General features: G+C 39.8%; 2 protein-coding genes across 2 annotated transcripts; one reads left to right on the plus strand and one right to left on the minus strand.

Moving 5' to 3' along the window:
* Positions 1-10,615: 10,615 nt before the first annotated feature.
* LOC310926407 (dynein light chain Tctex-type 1-like) lies at positions 10,616-14,162 on the minus strand. Its single transcript, XM_083888528.1, has 5 exons — positions 14,018-14,162; positions 13,003-13,044; positions 11,869-11,992; positions 11,561-11,638; positions 10,616-11,073 (listed from the first exon to the last, which is right to left on the minus strand). The coding sequence occupies exons 1-5, from the start codon at positions 14,042-14,044 to the stop codon at positions 11,000-11,002; spliced, it is 345 nt and encodes a 114-aa protein (XP_083744654.1). The 5' UTR covers positions 14,045-14,162; the 3' UTR covers positions 10,616-10,999.
* A 1,799-nt stretch (positions 14,163-15,961) lies between these two features.
* Positions 15,962-21,885, plus strand: LOC310936950 (protein NLRC3-like; the record flags this gene model as incomplete). Its single annotated transcript, XM_083901117.1, has 10 exons — positions 15,962-16,041; positions 16,128-16,241; positions 16,363-16,479; positions 17,388-17,466; positions 17,572-17,785; positions 18,427-20,200; positions 20,284-20,457; positions 20,550-20,714; positions 20,869-20,915; positions 21,296-21,885. The coding sequence occupies 10 exons, from the start codon at positions 15,962-15,964 to the stop codon at positions 21,883-21,885; spliced, it is 3,354 nt and encodes a 1,117-aa protein (XP_083757243.1).
* Between the last annotated feature and the right edge of the window lie 38 nt (positions 21,886-21,923).

Consider the following 21,923-nt stretch of genomic DNA (forward strand, 5'->3'; position numbering starts at 1 on the left):
TCCTGTGTACCTAATAAAGTGACCAGTGTGTGCATTTTGCAATGACGTCAGTTCCCACATGGCACCGAGGACAGAAGAGGGACAAAGACATTTTCTTTCACACACTCTTTTGGACTTTGTGGCCACGGCTTCAAACTGTCATGAGCAGATACAGCAGCGATAAGTCTTATCAGTTCAGGACGCATGTTGTTCTCCAGCTCCAGTCGAGCAGCAGTGAGAGCATCCACCCATCGCAGCAGCAGCAGCACACACACACACACACACACACACACACACACACAGCACCGCAGGCAACATGCACACATGGACAGGAAGCTCTAATTTGAACCGACAGGGGCATTTGATCCAATCGGAGTCACGTGGCATGTTCTGCATCAACATGGCAACATTGCGTAACTCCATGTGTCCACGTTGACCTGTGACTAATTAACTGATAGAGAGCCGTCACATCACGCTGACACATTAAAGGCAACGAGTTAACGAGAGTTAATAAACAACCCACGGAGACGACTTATCTGGCAAACCACTTTTTTTTTTTGCTATTTATGGTTCCAGCATCATCGATTCTCCCCCTCTGAGAAACCTCCATGCATCAATTAAAAATACATTTAAACAACATGAACTGCGGTGTTTCCATCATGGTACGGTACAGTTTGGAATGGTAAAGCAATGGGTCAGGCTTGTGTTTCAACTCAGAACAGTAGCTTTACGTAGCATGACATCAGAACGGCGCGACGACAACAGACGGCGACATCGAAAGCAAAACAACAGACGCACAGTGGAGTTTTTCCCATATCATGATCGAGGATGTCATTGGCTGTATGGACTGAGAAGCCCCTCGAGCCAAACTGTGTTTGAGATGTTGAGCTAGTGTATATATAAAGAAGATTGACATGACTTGACGTCCAGTCGCTCTTTTTATCCTGCTCCATTTGTGGCTTTGTGTGAGAAGAGACTGCAGGGCATTTATCAGCGACTTCCGTGCATGGGATATTTACAGTGATCGCGAGTGAGTGATGGTTTTTTTTTCTGTCACCAAATCAGCTGCCTGTCGTAAGATTTTATTCTGGTACCCCAAGGTAAGGTTGCCAGAGAATAGAATGGTACCATACTGTACCAAACCATTCCACTTGGTGGAAACATGGGCTAATGGCCTAAATCAGTGGAATGACATCATTTAAAAAAAACCCAGATATGACGCGATCCGTAATCCCTAAGTATTAGGCAAACGCATCATTAAAGACAAAGTAACGGCCACCTTATAATCATGACGAGATGATGATGATGACGAGAACCTGACAGAGCTGCACACTTGAAAAGCCTTTATCGGACCAATAGAGACGTTGCGATATTGATAAATCATACATCAATTTTGTGCAAAGTGCTATCCATTTACAAAACCCCTTTTCCATTTGTAATTCTCAAGTACACCAATATTCAACTAGACAAATCAATAACCTGTACTGTACCTACCAATGTACCAAACATCACAAGGACAATATTCAATAAAATACCATGGAGCCACATGTCCACATTTATATATATATATATGTGTCTTAAAATAAGTCCAGAATGGGTTTCCACCTCACTGTAAACCCTAAATATTATGCAAATGCTTCACTAAAGGTGTTCCATTTATATGAACTATATCATTACTCTCCAAATAAACACAACTTTGTGTTAATATTGTTGTGCGATGGCTACAAATAAATCAACATTTGATTCGTGTTTAAATACCGTGAAGCTGCAGCAGGTTAGAGGACGCATCCTGAGGACAGACTGTGGACACTTTTTTGTGATTAGATCAGAGGACACATTCAGGACAGAGGTCAACGTGTGGTTCAAAACTTTAAATGTAGTCAATTTAATTTTAATACATGATGCCTGCAGCTTAGATAAGCAACATATGACGTGGGGGGAGGTCATATGGCACATGGTTGGACATAAAGAACTTAATGTATGTTTAAATGGATTTTCCACTTCAATGTGCAACGGACGTCATTGGAGTGCAATATGCTTCTCTCAACCATTAAAGCTCATTTCATACTGAACAAAACAACTGCTGAACTCTGGACTCTGTGGTTTGTGACAGGGTATAGATCATCAATGACATCATTCAAGGACAATATATTAATATTTAAAAAGCAAAAAGCAGTGTTGTCCTACAGTTAGGGCTGTAATTTACTCATAAATGAAATGAAATTACTGCAGGTAAATTACGGCTGCTGCTGCTCGAGTGCAGCTAACATGTGGGACACATTCTGGATCAGTATCACAATGTCTGATCAGTATGGGGACAAATTCTTTGAAAATTGAAATGAATTATTTTCACTGTGAAAGTCAGGGAACACAGCGGCTTGTGATTTTCCCCACAGGTGTTGGAGCCCAAACTCCAAAAACTCCAAACCATGTTCACATGACATTATATAATTTCAGCTGAGAAAAAGTACAATATTTGCTAAAAACTAGAGCGGATACGTCAGCCATGAACAAACAAACAAAAACAAGTTCAAAACATAATGGTTTCTTCCGGGGCTTTTGCTCGAACCCTACACAAAATGACACGGACAACTGTTGAATAGTTTGAGTAATTCCCCTGAAAAACGAATTATTTGATACATGACACAATATTTACACAGCAAAACCAATCTACATTGACGAGTTCATTAATCAATCTGCTTTTCAGGTCAATCAGTGGAGTATAATTAGCTGTTGAAAGCCATTACAGTTCCCCAGCACTGTCAGCACTAAAAGTAAGTAACTGAAAATCTGCATTAGTGATATACAGCTGCTTTTGCCATTGCTCAACTGGCTATTTTTCCAATTTGTTTCCAATTAACCAAACATAAGGACTACAGCATACTAGCTAGTAATTATGGCTGCCTGTACACCTTTTCCAATGGTAAAAATACAAAATAATGAGAAATACATGTCCTTTGTCCTCGAGGCGTTTGTTCTCTTATCTCTTTTTACAAAAAAACAGGAAAAAAATGCTTGTAGAGTAAATTAAACCACAGGTCCTCTGTGCAGCTTATTATGTTTTATTGTGAGATGACCTCTAGTGGTCATGGCATATATAAAAATATATTTATTTATACATATATAGGCCATTAATAACAGGAGGCGAGCTAAACCAAATCAAATTTAACTGCTAGTTTCCTTTTGTGATAATATGATGGTAAATTGGACAAACTTTATGTTCTACAGCAGCAGTTTCCCCAGGTTTTCTATATTTCATGTACTTTTTAAAGATGAATATCTTTAAAATGAGTGCATACTTTTGCATTTTGATTTTATAAAATCATTGTTTGGTAAATTAATGACATGTTTTTTTTAATGCATTTAAAAAAAAAAAAAAAAAAAAAGTATACTCAAATTCTTAAAATCAGTTTGGGGACCCAAAACAAGTCACCAGCGACCCATATGTGTGTCACAACCCAGTCTTTGGGACTCCCGTGGATTCTAATGCTACTCAATGGTTAAATCAATTAATTTCAATTTATGGAAAAAAAGTTGGCCCATTCGTAATATCCTGTCAAATATACATTAATTCACCTGTTACTGAATCCAGAATCTGTGCAACACATACTGTAACTCTTGTATGTGAAACATGTTAAATACTTTTATAATATTGCTTACATTATGTGTCTGTATTTTGTTCATGACCAAATTTAATCTAAAACACAAAACTCTCTGTTAAATGCATGTTTGTTCTCAATTCCCAAACAATTAATCAAAGAACTGTAATTCCGTTAATGAGGCGCACCTGTGCACGGGCGCTCCGTGCACGTGCAGCTTAGTCTTACCTCTAAAGTGAATTAATCCGTTGCTCCTGTTGCTTCAAATTCTTCTGCAGAGTGATTTTACGTCACAGATCCACAGCTGGTGCTGGGACCAGCTCGTAGCCGGCGGGTGCAGCCGTTAGTCCGGTGAAATCCCAGTGGAAGAGTCGGCGCCGGTGATGAGCTGCCTGGTGTTGCGTTCACTGCCTCTTCTCTCCTCTCCCCTCCTCTTTTCTCTGAGCAGACTCCTCTCTCCACCTGATCCAAAGCGCCATCTGGAGCGCCAAGACTCCTCCCCTTGTGAGAGGAGACCACGCCCATATTTACAGTCAGGGGTGCGTCTGAATTTGTCTTCTTCAGACAGAAAATACATAGAAACCTCCATGCACTGCGTATGATAGAGAAAACAAATAAAGTCATAATATTATGAGAATAAAGTCATAATATTATGAGAGTAAAGTCATAATATTATGAGAGTAAAGTCGTTATATTATGAGAATAAGTCATAATATTATGAGAGTAAAGTCATAATATTATGAGAGTTAAGTTGTTATATTATGAGAATAAAGTCATAATATTATGAGAGAAAAGTCGTTATATTATGAGAATAAATTCATAATATTATGAGAGTAAAGTCGTTATATTATGAGAATAAAGTCATAATATTATGAGAGATGTTATTATATTATGATAAAATCATAAAGTCCTAATATTATGAGCAAAAAGTCATATTATGAGAATAAAGTCATAATATTATGAGAGTAAAGTTGTTATATTATGAGAACAAAGTCATAATATTATGAGAGTAAAGTCGTTATTTTATGAGAGTAAATTCACAATATTAAAGTCATGATATTATGAGAAGAAGTCAAAATATTATTAGAATAAAGTTGTAATGTTATGAGAATAAAGTCATAACATTAAAAGAAAAGTCATCTTATGATTTTTAAAAAGTAATAATTTTAAGAGTCGTAAAAAACTAAATCTCATAATATTAGGGCTTTATTCTCGAAAATATTTTATTTTATTTTATCAATCGTAAAATACGTATAGAGTAAATGAGAAAAACAAATATTACATTTAGACTGAGAGAAATGAAATACCACAAACTAATCAAGTCATTAATTTATTATAACATTTAAATTAATGAATAAATCCATATCATATTTACATTTAAAAAATCGTGGCAGCATTTTGGTGCACCTTTCGTGGAAAATGATCAATGTATTATCTGCAGTGGTTTTCTTGCATATGTGTAGTCAGTTTTTGGTTGAAAGGATTAATTGATGGTATAGAAATATCCCTATGCACCCAATGAAGATGTTTAATGTGATATTGAAGCATAGCACTGGTTTACTGTTAATAGGAGGGGACTTTAACTGAGTACTTTCGCCACTAATGGATCGGCAAAACCGACCTCGAAAGCTTCCTTGTCTAACATGAGCAGAATGCTTAAATACCAATCTGTCGACGCAGGCCTTGTGTCTGTATGGATTTCCAAGAAGCTTCTAATTTACTCAAAGATAGAGTTACATAGAATAGCTCACATTTAAATATTCAATCACCCTCTATGATCATGCACCTGTTTCCTTGAAATGGGATGTAGGACAGTGATCAACAAACAAACATCTGCACGGAAAAGAGAGGGGAATGCTCACAGTGGCATTAATGACTTAAAAGCAAACCTGGAAACGTGGGATTTACCAACCAAAAATAACACTGAAATAGTTCAAATTTAGCTCCAATTTCATTGGAAATTTCTGCTATTACCATTGAACCATTAGCCCAGCTCATTAGATAGAATGATAGTATAAAATATATTAGAATAAACAAAGAACTGCACAAAATATTGTGATATGCTGATGATCTAGTACTATATTTAACAGAACCTACATTATCAGTCTATAAGGGCTAACTATGGATATTACTCCAGATGCACAGTGAATATGGATGTGAGTCAAACTACAGTGGCGTGGATTCTTGACATTACCTATATGATGTACATGGGGTCATGTTCATGTCCAGGGAGTGGATCCCTCACATGTGGTTCTCCCTAAGGTTTCTACCCTTTTCCCTTTTACAAGGGTTTTTTCCCTGGTAGTTTTTCCTTACCCTGTTCGAAGGTCTAAGGACAGATTATGTTGCCAACCCTGTGAAGTCCCGTGAGACAAACTATGCTTTGAAAACTGTGAGCTATACCAATAAAGATTGATTGATTGATTGATGTTGAAAGTATCTGCATGAATGTCCTTCCTCGACTGCTTTCATTATTTCAGATGTTACCTATAGGAGCTCTCCAGTTGTCTCAGTTTGATGGAGGCCTTAAACTTCCATATTTAAAATACTGTTTCTGGGCTGCAAAAATAAAGCCTTTGCCAATGTGGATTCAGAATGCTTAGGGTTAGGGTTAGGGTTTCCAAACATAAGACATTTGAACAGAATGAGTTTCTTCCCATGACTGATTTTTACCGATATCTACAGCTGAGAACCGTCTTGAAATAATCATATCAGTACAAATGTGTGTTACTTTGCTTCATGGAGGCAAAGATAATCAGATTATCCAGCAGAGCAGCTCGCGCTGGATGATTCAAGAGTGTCGCCGTGTTTGTTGACTGCCTTCACCACCGACGCTTTCACCAATGAGAACAGCGTGTCTGAGCCTTCAGAGCCCCCCCGAGAGCAAAGGAGCATGACTCAAATTAGCCAGAGAGCGTCCTCTTCATCTGAATGATTCATCCACATCCAAGGAAGCAGTGGCAGAATGCATGTTGAACATGCAGTAAATGATTTGTGCTAAGTGGTTAAACTGTTTTCCCGGAACTCAGCTCATGATATGACATGATAACAGTGATCGAACTTAGGTTAAATCTAATCTCCTGACATAAAGTGCGCATTGTTTGCACCAAAAACCCATAGAGAAAATCTCTTATTTTAACATCAAGGCACACAGGAGATGAGGAACCAATGCTGCCTCCATCAGTACATTCAAGCACGTTTTCTTGTAATTTCAGGCGTTGACATTCATCTTACTTAAATTAAACAGAAATCACTCAAACTGACCAAATAATGCAACAGCTTCCGTGTCGACATGAGCTAAAAACACTGATTTTCTCAATGGGCTTTGGTGTGGGAGAGCTGAGGAGCCCACAGCATCGGGACAAAATCAGGAAGTTGACACCATATTTTCAATTTAGCAATGTAGGTGTAATTAAATCCTGTTCATGCACATATTCAAGCATTCAAGGAATTTAGGAGGAGTTTAGGGGCGGGATCTCACTGACACCTGTCTGCTTAATACATCTACAAATACAAAAGGTTTAAAGCTACTGTTTTTGGCTACAATTACTATGGTTACCATTGTTGTTATGATAATAAAATGGGTCAAATATCAGTGAATTCGTGGATTTTTAACTCTAAAACTAATTGAATGTGTTTGCAAAGATAATTATGACTACATATAAATCTCATGCACACCTACGTCTTCCTATGGGTTTTAAAGGACACTTTTAGACAACATGCGTCCCCTTTCTCCCCTCTTTGACAACTCAAAATGTCCTCAGCGGTGGTTTTTGAGTCAACATTTGTCATCACAGCCATACAAAGACACAAGTCACACACACACACACACACACACACACACACACACACACACACACACACACACACACAGATATTATGATCAAGCCCTGTTATGCGGGAGGGGGTTCATCTATTATTCAATCACTTTGTACCACCACTCATCCCTATGGTTAACATGCAGATAAAGCGTTGTGGGGGAAACATAATTAGATTCATAGAGCAGAAAGAGACGTCTTACAGTCCACACTGCACTTCTAAAACCAAATCAGTGTATCGCACAACGATCGAGCATTGACAAACACAAACCTCTATGACAAAAGTGTAACTCTGTTCCTGGTGTAAAACCAAAATGGAATCTGGAAAACAAGCTCACGTGGACACAGGAGCCGCGGGTCTACTGCTGCCTTTGCTTGATAAGTTGTGTCACTTGCATAATGAAGGATTTCAAATCCTTAAGTCACAAAATGACACAGTTGATAGAGGCAGCAGTGGATCAATAACTCCAGTTTAGCTTGACATAAAAATACCGGTTTTCTTTATGGACTTTGGCTTGAGATGTGCGTGAGAAAAACTTGAGCCTAAACTGAACTAAGATATCCTTTACGGTATGTAAACATTCTCCAAACTAAAGACAAGACAAATGAGTATATGACATAAACACATGATGTATTGCCTTTATAACATTACGCGTGCTAACTTTGAATCTCTGTGCCTCTGCAGATGCGTATTCGACGAACGCAGAGTAAGCTCTGGCATTATTTTTCTCCACTTAAATGTCAAGTGTCTCAAAGTCCAAATGCTTATGGCGTCAGATCACTTGAGTCTGAAACTCAATTTAATTTATAAGAAAGGAATGCAGGTAATCCTTACTGTTGAATGGTCGCATGGTATTTCCACTACAGTTTGAGTCCAGACTGTTTTTGCTGTTTCACTTTTGCCCAGACATTTTTAGAAAATGAACAGGATTGACTTCAGTTTCCTGGGAGGATAAAAACAGTCTTGGAGGGTTTATAAGTATATGAAATGAAAATATTAAAAATGATCTCTCGTCTGCTTTGGGCCAGTGATTTCAGTTATTAAATGCTTCAGGAAATCCTGTCCATCTTAGTTTTTAATTAAAACTTTAATTCGATTTTACATGCAGAATACTTGTTTTATATTTCAATATTAAGGTGAGGGGGGAGGGGGGGATGTGTCATGAGAGTCACTGCAGATATAGGAATTTTAATGTCAGTCAGGGAAACTCAAACTGTTCAGATGGGAGAAACTGCAGAATGAGAGAACACTTTGATTATGTATTCATAAATGGGTCGGCAGTTATGTCACAGTCACCGTGCAACAGATTTAATCTAATCCCTTTAGCCCAGATTAGGAGGGGGGAAAAGATAAAAAATCAGAGACCTTTTGTCTACATTACACACCATGTGAGTGTCTAACCTTCACCTGCACCATATGCTGTAAATACTCTACACTTTTATCATTACCTCATGAATACATGGGGTCAATGATTTAGCAGCGATAAGCATGAAATGGTTTAAATGCACAATAAATACATTTTTGATAAGTTGGTGTTTAGTTAAATGTCATTGCAGACACAGAATAGTGTGTTTGTTATGAAAATGCATAGAATAAGCTATGCCTATACACTCTTAGAAGTGTATAAGTGTATTAGAAGTGTATAAAAGTGCTAAGTAGAACCATATAAGGTTCTTCGGCTTGTCCTCGTAGGAGAACCCTTTTTTCGGCTCTAGGTAAAACCTTTTTATAAAGTTCCCACTCACAACTCAGCATCCACTTTGTATCCAAAGATACAACTAAGGCATAGGGAGTGAGTGAGTGTGTGGGTGTGTGACATGCAGGTTTTATGGTTGTGAACATGAGAAAATGCATTATTCAATTTTAATGACAGAGTGACAAACATGGGCTGTGACAGAATGAGTCCAATACCATCTCTCTCTAACACACACACAATTAAATGAATTCATTACAATTCCCTGATCTTGGTTCTTGTTATTATGTTTATTGTTATTTCCCGTGTTTCTGTTCATGTTGGAGATTGTAGCATGTGAAGAGTATTTTTCTAAATATTGCACAGACAATCGTATCGATAAAAATTAGGGATGGGACAGTATCTGTCCGATACTGGTCAAAATCACTGGATCAGATATCGGACAGATGAAAATGTAGAATCTGATACAAACCCTATAAATTACATGCTTCACTCTGCACAGGCTGCAAAAATGTAAATAAAAAATCAGCAAAGCCATTTAGCTCAGTAATGTCTGGTCAAAGACTGTATCGAAAATAATAATCGGTATCGGTAGATACTTGAGTTTTTGATATTGGTATTGGTATCAGACCCAAAAAAGTGGCATCGTCCTATCCCTAATAAAAATCCCAAAACATACCTGGTTTTACAGGTGCTGATGTCTCAACTCCAAGACTCTGGAGTTGTTGATGAAAAGAAAACCCACTTCAGTATGGAGGTGAATCTGTACATCTTCACTCAGTGTCCCTCTGTGTCCATGCAGGGGTCTTCACGCTGACCTCAGCCCCCTGACGAGGGCTTCTGGACTCAGGCGTCGCATGACGCCTGCAGGGAGACAAAAAGAACAAAACCCAGGAGACCTGGTCAACGCCAAAGTATGACAACTGAGGAAGTGGATAATAAAAGACGAAAATTGAAAAGGGAATTACATTTAACTGCTAGCAATGACTCCCCTATTCACCTCTCCTTTGAAAAGCTGCCAATTACAGCCCTGGAAGGTGTATTGTGAGAGTCTGAGAGAGAGATCCTACAGTATTATTGCAATATGATCCTTTGAGTGGAACCTTTTTTTCCTGCTGACTTGAGGCCAGAACATGACATATTTAATTGCTTGTCAGTAAGTTTTGTTTGTTTGTTGCGTTGTATGACCGTGTCAGTGAGGGACAGCACATGCACAAATCAGGAGATCGGCTTGACTTAGTATTGATATATTATGGCCATAACTAATACATACCAGGAGCCGCAGAACCTGGAGAAAACCCACGCACACACGGGGAGTACATGCAAACTCCATGCACAAAAGCCCTTGTTCCAACTGAGGCTCGAACCTGGGTCTTCTTGCTGCAATTTTCAGAAATAAAAATCTACATTCAGTTAGTGATAGTTGCATGAAAATGACCAGAAATCATTAAATGTCTCAACAGAACAACATAAAAAAAGACACACACAATACTCACAACTGTATTGACTGTTTATCTGCCTTTATTTGAACACAAGAAATTATGGTTTTTCATTTATTGTTTGTTTTCTTGCAGCAAACAGCTCCACGTACAAAAGTGCTTTATCTCTCTCTGACACAATGTGTGTAACAGAAAATAGGGAACATAATCACAGCCTTCTGTAATAAATAGAGATTACAATGCAGCGATATGTGAGAATATAAATACATTGATTAGATGTTCATTGAATCTGAGGGCTGAAAGATCTGAAGAAAATCCAGGTTTTTTTTTTGTCTCTGTTCCTCAGGTCTACACAAGCGCTGTGTGGATGTGGCACTTGGTGTCCCCCTGCTGTTCACAGGGACACACTGCATTCTTCTTCAGGTGTTGGTGGCTGTTTTCGGTCATCTGCATTTCTGTGCGTATGTGTCCTATGCGACAGCGACGGCGAACACACTGACCACACAGTACATGGTGCGGTTCTCCCATCTCACAGTACAGCTCCCTACAGAGACACATGTCAGGAGACTAATGAGACGTGGTTTTCTTGCAAATCAAGACGTTGTTGGTAGGCGGTGGGCAACAAATCATTAACAACAAAAAATACTAAAGCACTTTGGAAAGTGAATTCATTTAAAAACAGACACCGACACAGTCAAACATAGTTTGCAGAGGACATGGAGGATTAATGGACCAGTGTGTAATATTTAAGGTTAATTGGCAGAAAGTGTGTCACTAGAAAAATAAATATATTTTGGTTATCTTAGCCTTATATATGTGCAGTACTTCAGTTAAAGAAAATGGTTTATGGTGGTCATGATTCTTCAGCAGTCCAAATTTTAGGTTTTAAAGCATGTGCCTATGATACAAATATATATATTCTATATAAAAGAACTCATTCTTATACACCGGACCTTGAGAAATAGAGTCAGGTGTCACTTATTAGTTTCCTGCAGTGTAAATCTCTATCAAGCAGAGGAATTCCTCTTTACCGTCCATGGCAGTGTCCCAGTAACAGGAGTTGGCCGTGTGAAGTCCTGCTCCTGTTTTCTGCATCACAGCGCACGTCACTATCCAGACAGACAAGGAAATAGATCATTTTTATGACATTTAGTGTTATATTCATATTTCTTCTATTTGATTTTATTTATTTTCTGAGCCACAAGAACAAATAATGTTTGAATTTAACAGATGACAGAAGCTCCACACAGTACCAATTCCATTTTCTTGTCTGTGTTTGATTTTATGATGAAAAACTATTGATGAAAAACTACTAAAACAAGCACAAATACATTCATACCAATGTACTTGTATGGTTTCCCCTGTTTGACCAGCTGTGTGAGGCAGCGCTCCACAATACCAGCAGTCCATTTGTTCACCTGACTCTGACCGTAGTCTTCACCGCCAACCATGTTCTCGATGCACTGAGACAAACACACACACACACAAACACACAGTGTTGCAGAGGTTTACAGTCATGTGGAAGTCACTGGAGATGCTGCTGTTAAACCCTGAGGACACGAGAATACAGAGCAAACACTGTCCTGAACACCACTGATAAAAAAAAAAACCTGAACACAGCAGCACCAGTGAAATGTTGTCAACTGATTCCTCCTAATATCTTTAAAAAAAAAGTGAAGAAGAAGAGGAAGAAAAACAGCTTTGTTTAATTTGCTTTCAAAAGTAATTACATTGAACAAGGTTCCTACACCTTGGTTGACATATTCAAGGACTTTCCAGGACCAATTCCCTCACATTCAAAGACCGAATGTGCTGACATGGCTTAAGATGGGAGGACAACTTGTAAGAGTCACTTCGCCCATTGATTTGCAGCAAGCTCTGCATCTGACGAAGTGGGATCATGGGCAGAGCCAGTCTGGAGTTTGCATTTCCTAGACATGACATAATTTGTTCTCTCTTGCTTAATGTTACTCGCTAATTTTTCTGCACGGAATCTCTTGTCAACATTGGAGAGCACGCCGCTAGTAATTAAGACTCAATGTTTGTTCTACGTAAGCCTCGTCGACTCGACATACATCACACAAGTCAGGGTGCATGAAAGAGTAGGTGGTGTTGGAACAAACAAGGGCACATTGGCGGTGGGAGACATTTACCTGAATATCAACTTAACTTCTTTCTTACACAAAATGCAAGCACTTTCAATGAACTGGATCTACTTAGGATTTCAAAGACAACTGCTTAAAGGTCCAGTTTGTGCTCCTAAACTGTGATACACTGTAAAATGATGAAACAAAGCACAACGGAAAATGCAATATTAACATACAGCATTGAAGTAATATCTTAAAAAATATGAGAGATATAGAGATATAACACATAATGTAATAAGTTTACTCTTTTTTTTAATAAACATTAGGAAGTCGTTGGTACAGTCCAACAGAGTGGAAAAATGTGGTGTCCATGGTGAAACATGTACCTCTTTGACAACGTTTTCAGTCTCTTCAGCGTTGAAGGAGCCCTGAAAATCACACATTATGAGTTAGTGCACCATTTTATAAAATGTCACACACACATTTGTACAAAAAACAGTGAGTTATCAATTAGATACAGATACGTACTACACACAGTCAATTAAATTCTTACTAGTCAAAATAACATTTTCGGATATCCTATATCTATAAACTGCTTTTTAATTTTTCTACAAATTCATGCTCAATACCTTCAGTTCCCCTGGAATTAGGACTAGTCGTGATTCAATTTCAATTATTTGTAATTGTGGAGTCATAATTTATCAGTGAAGATCTACAATAAAGTAAAAGACTAAAAGATCTATAATGACAACAAATAAATGGAGAAAGTGATGTGCCAGAAAAAACTGTGGATACATGAAATGTTCATTTTAACAAATATAATTATTCAAGACATTTGCAGTACATAGAGTGCTGTAATGTAACAAAGTAAAAATATCACCTGACTATACTAAAGTACAAAATTAACATATCTATACTTTTTTATATATATATATATATATATATATATATATAAGTAAAAAAAATGATAATAAATATATATATATATTACTTTTTCATGTCAGAAAATTACTTCTGATACTCAAGTACAGTAAACCTGATATACTTTAAGACATTTACTACAGTAATATTATAAAAAGTGACTTCGACTTTTAAATACTTTGTACAAGACTAGGTACATACACATACTAGCTATAAAATGTTATAAAGTATTGATAGACATTACAAGTAATAACACTTAACTACTGTAGACGCAGCAGAATATTAACGTTAGTTAATAAATACATTTCAATTCCACAACTAATATAAGCACCATACGCTGCTTATGTGCTAGCATAAATAATAGAAAATACGAGTCTGGTCGTACAATAGCATAGGTTAACGCTACTGTGAGGGAGTGGCTATCACTCACCACCCCGATAAATGGAAAATAATAACAAATAAAAGGATTCAAGGACAAACCTCGTTGCCGTTTTGGTATTCCTCCATCTCCGTGAATCACAGCTGGTTAAAAGTGGCTGAAGTGATTTGTTATTACCTTAAAAATTAAGAAAATGCGAAGCAACACGGAGAGAGAGAAAAAAAATCACGAAGCAGCCGATGTGAGACTTCCTGTCGGATGTAAACAGTCAACGACGGCCGACAAGAGCGTCGGAAACTCCGGAGAGCGTCCTCTATCTGCTGGGGAGTCGAGGACCTGCAATACCAAGCTGCCTCGTCCTCCTCTTTCCATATCCATTGGTAAATTCGAACATTGCCACCTCATTTACAAAGTTTGTCTCAAGTTAGAAACACCACCGTGCCGTGCCGAAGTGAGGCGAGCCGGGAACATGGGCTTTAGTGTTTACTTTCTTCCCTTATATATTTTTTACAGTGTAGTGCCTCACTGCCTTGTGTTTTTGCAGTGTTTACATTATACTTCCTTTTTTTTTTTTTTACTGTGTCGTGCCCATGGGTGTAATACATCATCCAACCCCGCCCACATCAAGTTTTTTCATCGTGCGTCTTTCAGGACAGTGGGGATTTCGGACTTCTATGAAACGTGCTGCATTTACGACACCTGCAAACTGCAGGACTTCGTAATTTTGTTGTTTGCTGCAGCCATTCCCTATGGCCATTCCCCTCTCCATTGACACGTTCTTTTACAGCGAGGAATGCGAGGTTTATGTCACTTCCTCGTGTTTACGAACGGATGCTTTGGCGCAGAGGTATTTGTCTTAATGAATGTTTTTTGTGGTGTTATTAATGTATTGTTGTGTTATAAGTGGAAGGTCAACAGGTGAACTGACCACGTTAGCCGACATTAAATCCATTATATCCGCCATGTTGTGAGAGTATTTGGGGGTAGCAGCAGTAGGACCGTGGCTCCTGTCACATACCGCCCGGGGAAGTGTCAGAGTTGAGCCGCTGTCTGAGCCATTAAACGCGGATTGAGCCTGACCGGACTGCCGCTGGAGAGGAGCTGTGACACTCTTTAGAGGGGCTGTTTTTGCGCATAATATGGTCCATAATAAGTTATAACTCTGCATTCAAATGAATGCTTATGTTATTATATTACAAACTTAAAACAATATAATGTTTCGTGTCTAAACCAATGAAACACAACTCATTTTAACAAACTAGGCCTGAAATGTCATTATAGGCTAGCCAAGTCTGGCCTTTAAAGGACCAGTGTGTAACTGGCCTATTGACAGGAGGGTTTATTGACAGATATTTAAATATATTACCCACTTTGTGTCAGTGTTTTTGTTTTGTTTTGTTTTCTTACCCTTAGAATAAGACTTTTGGAAAGGGTTGCTTTACAGAGGTGGCTGTCTTCAGCTGCATGTATGGAGGACAAACCCTGACGTAATAATAAATACATCAACAAATAAATAGATGTAGGTGAACATAAACGTAAATCATGTATTTATTAACGCATTAATTAATTAATTTTATTATTTATTTATGAATGTATTTATTAATTTGTTTATTTGTTTATTTATTGTTACGTCAGGTCTGGTCCTCCATAGTCATGTTTCTGTTTGCGTATGTTTCATGTTTAAGTGTAAGATAACAATGTTAACAAAAACAAAGAAGGCCAACCTTAGTTCTTAGGGAACCAGCTAATGACAGTGTAATAATTATTTAAGATGCCACTAAGTCTTATTTTAAATGTTAACTACTATTTATACTCTAATGCAAGAACGAGAACTTATTATACAATAACAAATGGAAGTGAACTGCAGTGATTTGCTAAATGTATCGTTTCCTATCATGATTGGAAAGCATCGATTGTTCAGCCCTATTGTTTTGCACTGATTTCATGTTGCAGAGCTTTTGGATGAAAGGATGATTTATACTGGGATGTGCTATCCACAGGTGAATGTACGCAGAGTATGTGTGTGAGTTGATCATCTCGGGATGATGAATCAGAGCGAGGACGGAGTTCCTGCCTCTGAACCTGCTCTGTGTGGGGAACACGAGAGCCAGACCAAAGCACAGAGGTGAAATGGAATCTGTCCACAACTCAAAATCAGCGCTTAGGTTGTAGATGGAGAAAATTAACGTCCCTCTGTCTTTTTCTCTGTAGGAGTCATACGAGACCAGAGTGCTTTGTGTCTTTCTCTCTTAAACCTGAACCCAACTGTGTGTCCTCAAACAGTGACCAATCTATGGAGCCACCAATATTCTTTGCTAAAAATAAGTAAGTCCATGTAACCAGTCTGAAGTAACACACAGACAATCGTAACCTTTGTCACAGAGGGTGAGTTGAGCACTAAGGTTGTTGACAGAGGAACCGACTTTCACTGTGACTGCCTTTTCAGGACTGGTCTGACACCAGAATCGTCTGTATCTGGACCTAAACCTGAACCTGAACCCAGCTGTGTGTCCACAAACAGTGACGAATCAATGGAGCCGCCAATATTCTTTGCTAAAAAGAAGTAAGCAGTGACCACGTTTATTTACGTATCATTTATTGGGGAATCTGAGGCTAATGGATGGATGCTACGATGAACAAATCTAAGCCTTACTCAACAAATAGATGTGTATGTTTTGAAAACAATGGTTGAGGTGAGCACTGTCTGTCTTTTCAGGATTAGACTGGCACATGAACCCAGCTGTGTGTCCTCAAACAGTGACCAATCTATGGAGCCACCAATATTCTTCGCTAAAAAGAAGTAAGTTCTGACTTAATTTTGAATGCAACCAGTGTTTTTGTCACAGATGGTGAGTTGAGCACTGAGGTTGTAGACAGAGGAACTGATTTTCACTGTGACTGCCTTTTACAGGACGAAACCTAAACCTGAACCCAGCTGTGTCTCCTCAAACAGTGACCAATCTATGGAGCCACCAATATTCTTTGCTAATAGGACGACAAAGTAAGTATTGCAATTTTAGTTGAGTTTCAGTATAATATCTATAATTTCCTGAAATATTTTTGTATTTAAACCAAGAGGAAAATACCTCCATCAAGGTTATTGCCCATTCTTGCCATTTTAAAGATTTATCTGGATCTTTTCCCAAATTTTCTATGGTTCTCCCAAAAAATGACAGAGAAATCATTTCAGTCGTCTTATTTTACTGTTTCTTTATCTCCTGCCTGTGGTGTGTTTGTCATTAGAGAGAAACAGCCACTGTTATTAGCTCATTATTTGCTGCTGCTGAGCACATGGGTTGTGGTTTTTGACTTCAAATTTGACAGATTGAAACAGATTACAGCTTAAATTGGAATTAAACAACACACATTCTAAACTCATTCAGCGTGTGCCCAGCTTTAGTTTTCACACATGCTCGGTTTTGCTTGCCCGAGCTGTGTTTGAGACACTTATTCCCAGTGGTTCCTCCACAGATTTGAGTCGGGGTCCGCAGAGGTTCCCAGTGGTCAGTCTGCCCAGCAGCCTCAAACACAGCTGGACTCTGTGTTTATGGTCTGTACCGCGTCCTGCTCACAATAACCTCCATGCTGCTCTTTCAGTGAACCATCAGAGTGGTGTCTGATGCTTTGGCTCCATCGTTTTGTTGTTCCGCTCCAGATGCTGGAAGACAACATGGTTGCTTTTGTGAAGAGAGAGCTAAAGAAGATGAAGAAGGTGCTGAGTCTGCGTGACCCAGGATGCATCGGGGGCGAGGATGAGGAGGTGCTTGACAGTGAACACGGGAGGAGCAGCAGAGAGGCGTTTCTGAAGATCACACTGGACTTCTTGAGGACGATGAAGCAGAAGGAGCTGGCGGACTGTCTGGAGAGTGGTAGGAGGATTTCATGAAAGAGTTCTTGTCATGCAGAAACTTACTTTTATGTTTTAGAGACATTAAATGATCAAATAAAGAAAGATAATAAAATTCAGCATGCTGCATTCTAATTGGCTCACTGCTGCTGATAATAAATAAATATTAATAATTTGATTGATGACAAACTCTTTTTGTTTCCTGTCATATTATAGTTAAATCTGTAAATTTTTAACATACTATAATATATGGGCAAGATTTTTTGACATACACATTTTTCAAATTTGTTCCTTTGTATATTGAATGAGATACATGTGTTTTCTTAATTCTAATTCATAGTACATATACACACACATATATACACATGTATACAGACACATATATACATACATACATTATATATGTATATATATTTGTATGTATGTATATATACGTATATAAATATGTATAATATATACATATGTATATATATATATATACACACATCTATATACATATATATACACACAGACACACACAAGCCAATTCTCTCTTGTATTTATGTGTGAAAATAAATAATAAAGATTAACACCTGTTCTGAAACGTGATATTGAAGTATTAAAGTTCAATACGCAACCCTGCACATATTTATAGATGACTTGTTGTCTTGTTTGTTTGCTCAGGGTCTCGTGCTCCACTTTGTCAAGGCAAACTTAAATCAAACCTGAAGAGGAAGTACCAGTGTGTGTTTGAGGGCATCACTAAAGCGGGAAACCCAACCCTCCTGAATCAGATCTACACAGACCTCTACATCACAGAGGGAGGCAGCGGGGAGGTCAACGAGGAACACGAGGTCAGACAGATCGAAACGGCGGCCAGGAAACTGCGCAGCGCAGAGACGACCATCAAACAAGAAGACATCTTTCGCGCCTCACCTGAGAGACAGGAACCAGTCAGAACGATGATGACCAAGGGAGTGGCAGGCATCGGGAAAACCGTTTTGACGCAGAAGTTCACTCTAGACTGGGCCGAAGACAAAGCCAACAAAGACGTACAGTTCATGTTTCCGTTCACTTTCCGAGAGCTGAATCTCCTGAAGGGGGAAGAGTACAGCCTGGTGAAACTCATTCATCACTTCTTTACTGAAACCAAAGAAGCAGGAATCTGGAGTTTTGAAGACTTCCAGATGGTCTTAATCTTTGATGGTCTGGACGAGTGTCGACTTCCTCTGGACTTCCGCAACGCTAAGATCCTGACCGATGCGACGGAGTCCACGTCGGTGGACGTGCTGCTGATAAACCTCATCAGGGGGAAACTGCTTCCCGCTGCACGTCTTTGGATAACCACGAGACCCGCAGCAGCCAATCAGATCCCTGCTGAGTGTGTTGACGTGGTGACAGAGGTCAGAGGGTTCACAGACCCACAGAAAGAGGAGTACTTCAAGAAGAGGTTTCAGAACAAGGAGAAGGCCGGCGAGATCATCTCCCACATAAAGATGTCGCGCAGCCTCCACATCATGTGCCACATCCCAGTGTTCTGCTGGATCACGGCCACAGTTCTGGAGAACGTGTTGAAGAGCAGAGCGGTCGCAGAGCTTCCCAGGACCCTGACTGAGATGTACATCCACTTCCTGGTGGTTCAGTCCAAACTGAAGGTGGTCAAGTACGATGGAGGAGCGGAGTCAGATTCACACTGGAGTCCAGAGAGCATGGAGATGATTCAGTGTCTTGGGAAACTGGCTTTTGAGCAGCTGCAGAAAGGAAACTTGATTTTCTACGAATCAGACCTGAGAGATTGCGGCATCGACGTCACAGCAGCCTCCGTGTACTCGGGAGTGTTCACACAGATCTTTAAAGAGGAGCAAGGTCTGTATCAGGACAAAGTGTTCTGCTTCGTCCATTTGAGTGTTCAGGAGTTTTTGGCTGCTCTTCACGTGCATCTGACCTTTGTTAATTCTGGAGTTAATCTGATGTCGCAGGAGAAATCAAACTCTGCAAAGACGCACTTCTATCAGAGCGCCGTAGATGAGGCCTTACACAGTCCTAATGGACACCTGGACTTGTTCCTCCGCTTCCTCTTGGGTCTGTCGGTAGAAACAAATCAGACTCTCCTTCGAGGCCTGCTGACACAGACAGGAAGTGGCTCGTGGACCTATCGGGAAACAATCGAGTACATCAAGAAGAAGATCGAAGAGACCTCCTCTGCAGAGAAGAGCATCAACCTGTTCCACTGCCTGAATGAAGTGAATGATCGTTCCCTCGTGGAGGAGATCCAGCAGTACCTGAGCGCAGGAAGTCTCTCCATGGGCAAACTGTCTCCAGGTCAGTGGTCAGCTCTGGCTTTCATCTTACTGTCGTCAGCAAAAAACCTGGATGTGTTTGACTTGAAGAAATACTCGGCTTCAGAGGAGGCTCTTCTCAGGCTGCTGCTCGTGGTCAAGACTTCCAACAAAGCTCTGTAAGTGTTCAGATAGTTTCACATATTCATCATTTTCAACAAGATGAATTATCTTCTTCTATTCCTCACCATCATCCCTCCAGAATGAGCGGTTGTAACCTCTCAGAGAGAAGCTGTGAAGCTCTGGCCTCAGTCCTCAGCTCGGAGTCCTCGAGTTTGAGAGAGCTGGACTTGAGTAACAACGACCTGCAGGACTCTGGAGTGGAGATGCTGTCTGCTGGGCTGCAGAGTCCACACTGTGCACTGGAGACTCTCGGGTTAGTCCAAATGTATCTTTATTTTGTGAAATCTGTCTTTAATTCCAGGTAAAACACACATTTGTCCTCTTGTTTAACTGTCGTCTCTACAGTCTGAGCGGCTGTAACCTCTCGGAGAGAAGCTGTGAAGCTCTGGGCTCAGTCCTCAGCTCCGAGTCCTGTCGCCTGCGAGACCTGGACCTGAGTAACAACAACCTGGAGGACTCTGGGATGAAGCTGCTGTCCGTGGGTCCACACTGTGCACTGGAGACTCTGAGGTAAAAAAAAAATGGCGCAGACACGCACCAAAAAAACAGCTTTAATTGGAACTTCCTGTCTATGGGAGCTTTAAATATATGGAGCTATATAAGGAAAAAAAAGTAACTTAATCCACTTTCTAATCCGTCAAACACAACTCTTTTCTTCTTTCAGGCTGGAGCCTGACACTGTCCAGTGGTTGAGACCAGGTCTGAGGAAGTGTAAGTGACTGTTGATTAGAATTTTGAAAACAATGATAAACGACTATAATAATAACAATACGATAATAATTCTGGTGACACTTTAGATTACATATCTAAACACATATTCACCACTAACTAGGTGCTTACTAACATACATAAGTAGCATACTAGTCCTTTATTAAGGACGTATTAATACCTTATTCTACATAACCTTATTCTACCTCTATTACGACATGAATTAAGATTTTTCCTACATAAGGTGTTAATACGTGATTAATAGTTACTAATAAAGGGCTAGTACGCTACTTATATGCATGTTATTAAGCACCTAGTTAATGTTGAATATGTGTTCCCCAAAATCCTTCATCAACACCTGTTGTGTCTCATCTCTCCGTCAGATTTCCTTGAGCACACTTTTGACACGAACACTTTGAACTCAAACCTCCAAGTGTCCGAAGACTCCAGGACCGTGACGTTTGTGGACGACTCTCTGAGGTATCCCGATCACGCCGAGAGGTTCGACGAGCGGCCTCAGCTGCTCTGCTCCAACGCTCTGACCGGTCGCTGCTACTGGGAGGTCGATTGGAAAGGCATCGCTTGCATATCGGTGAGCTCCAGAGGAATCGCTCGTAAAGGAGTGGGCGAAGACTGTTGGTTCGGAAGGAACGCTCAGTCCTGGGGTCTGTACTGCTGTGACATTCAGGGATTTTCGGTCACACACAATCAGCGCCACGTCTGCAATAACGGCAGTTACCTGGCTTATCACGATAACGAGCTCACGACCAGCCCCGTCGTCTCCTCCTCCACTGGCCCTAACAGAGTCGCGGTGTTTGTGGACCGTCCTGCAGGGACTCTGTCCTTCTTCGTCGTCAACTCTGACTCACTCGTGCACCTGCACACCTTCAACACAACGCTCACGGACACTCTTTACGCTGGGTTTGGGTTCTGGGACTATAGTACTACCTCAGTCTCTCTGCCTGCAGTGTAGCTCATTCACACGGTGTCAAGGCTCGTATCTATACATAG

This window comes from Microchirus variegatus (genome assembly GCF_963457635.1).
Source record: "Microchirus variegatus genome assembly, chromosome: 1".
In the NCBI taxonomy this organism is placed as follows: Eukaryota; Metazoa; Chordata; class Actinopteri; order Pleuronectiformes; family Soleidae; genus Microchirus; species Microchirus variegatus.

Excerpts from the sequence above, each read along its gene's own strand:
- LOC310926407 (XM_083888528.1), bottom strand. The coding sequence starts at position 14,044 with ATGGAGGAATACCAAAACGGCAACGAG. Across the intron at positions 11,993-13,002 it reads CTGAAAACGTTGTCAAAGAG|TGCATCGAGAACATGGTTGG; the intron begins GTACATGTTTCA and ends TGTTTGTCTCAG. Across the intron at positions 11,639-11,868 it reads GAAACCATACAAGTACATTG|TGACGTGCGCTGTGATGCAG; the intron begins GTATGAATGTAT and ends CTGTCTGGATAG.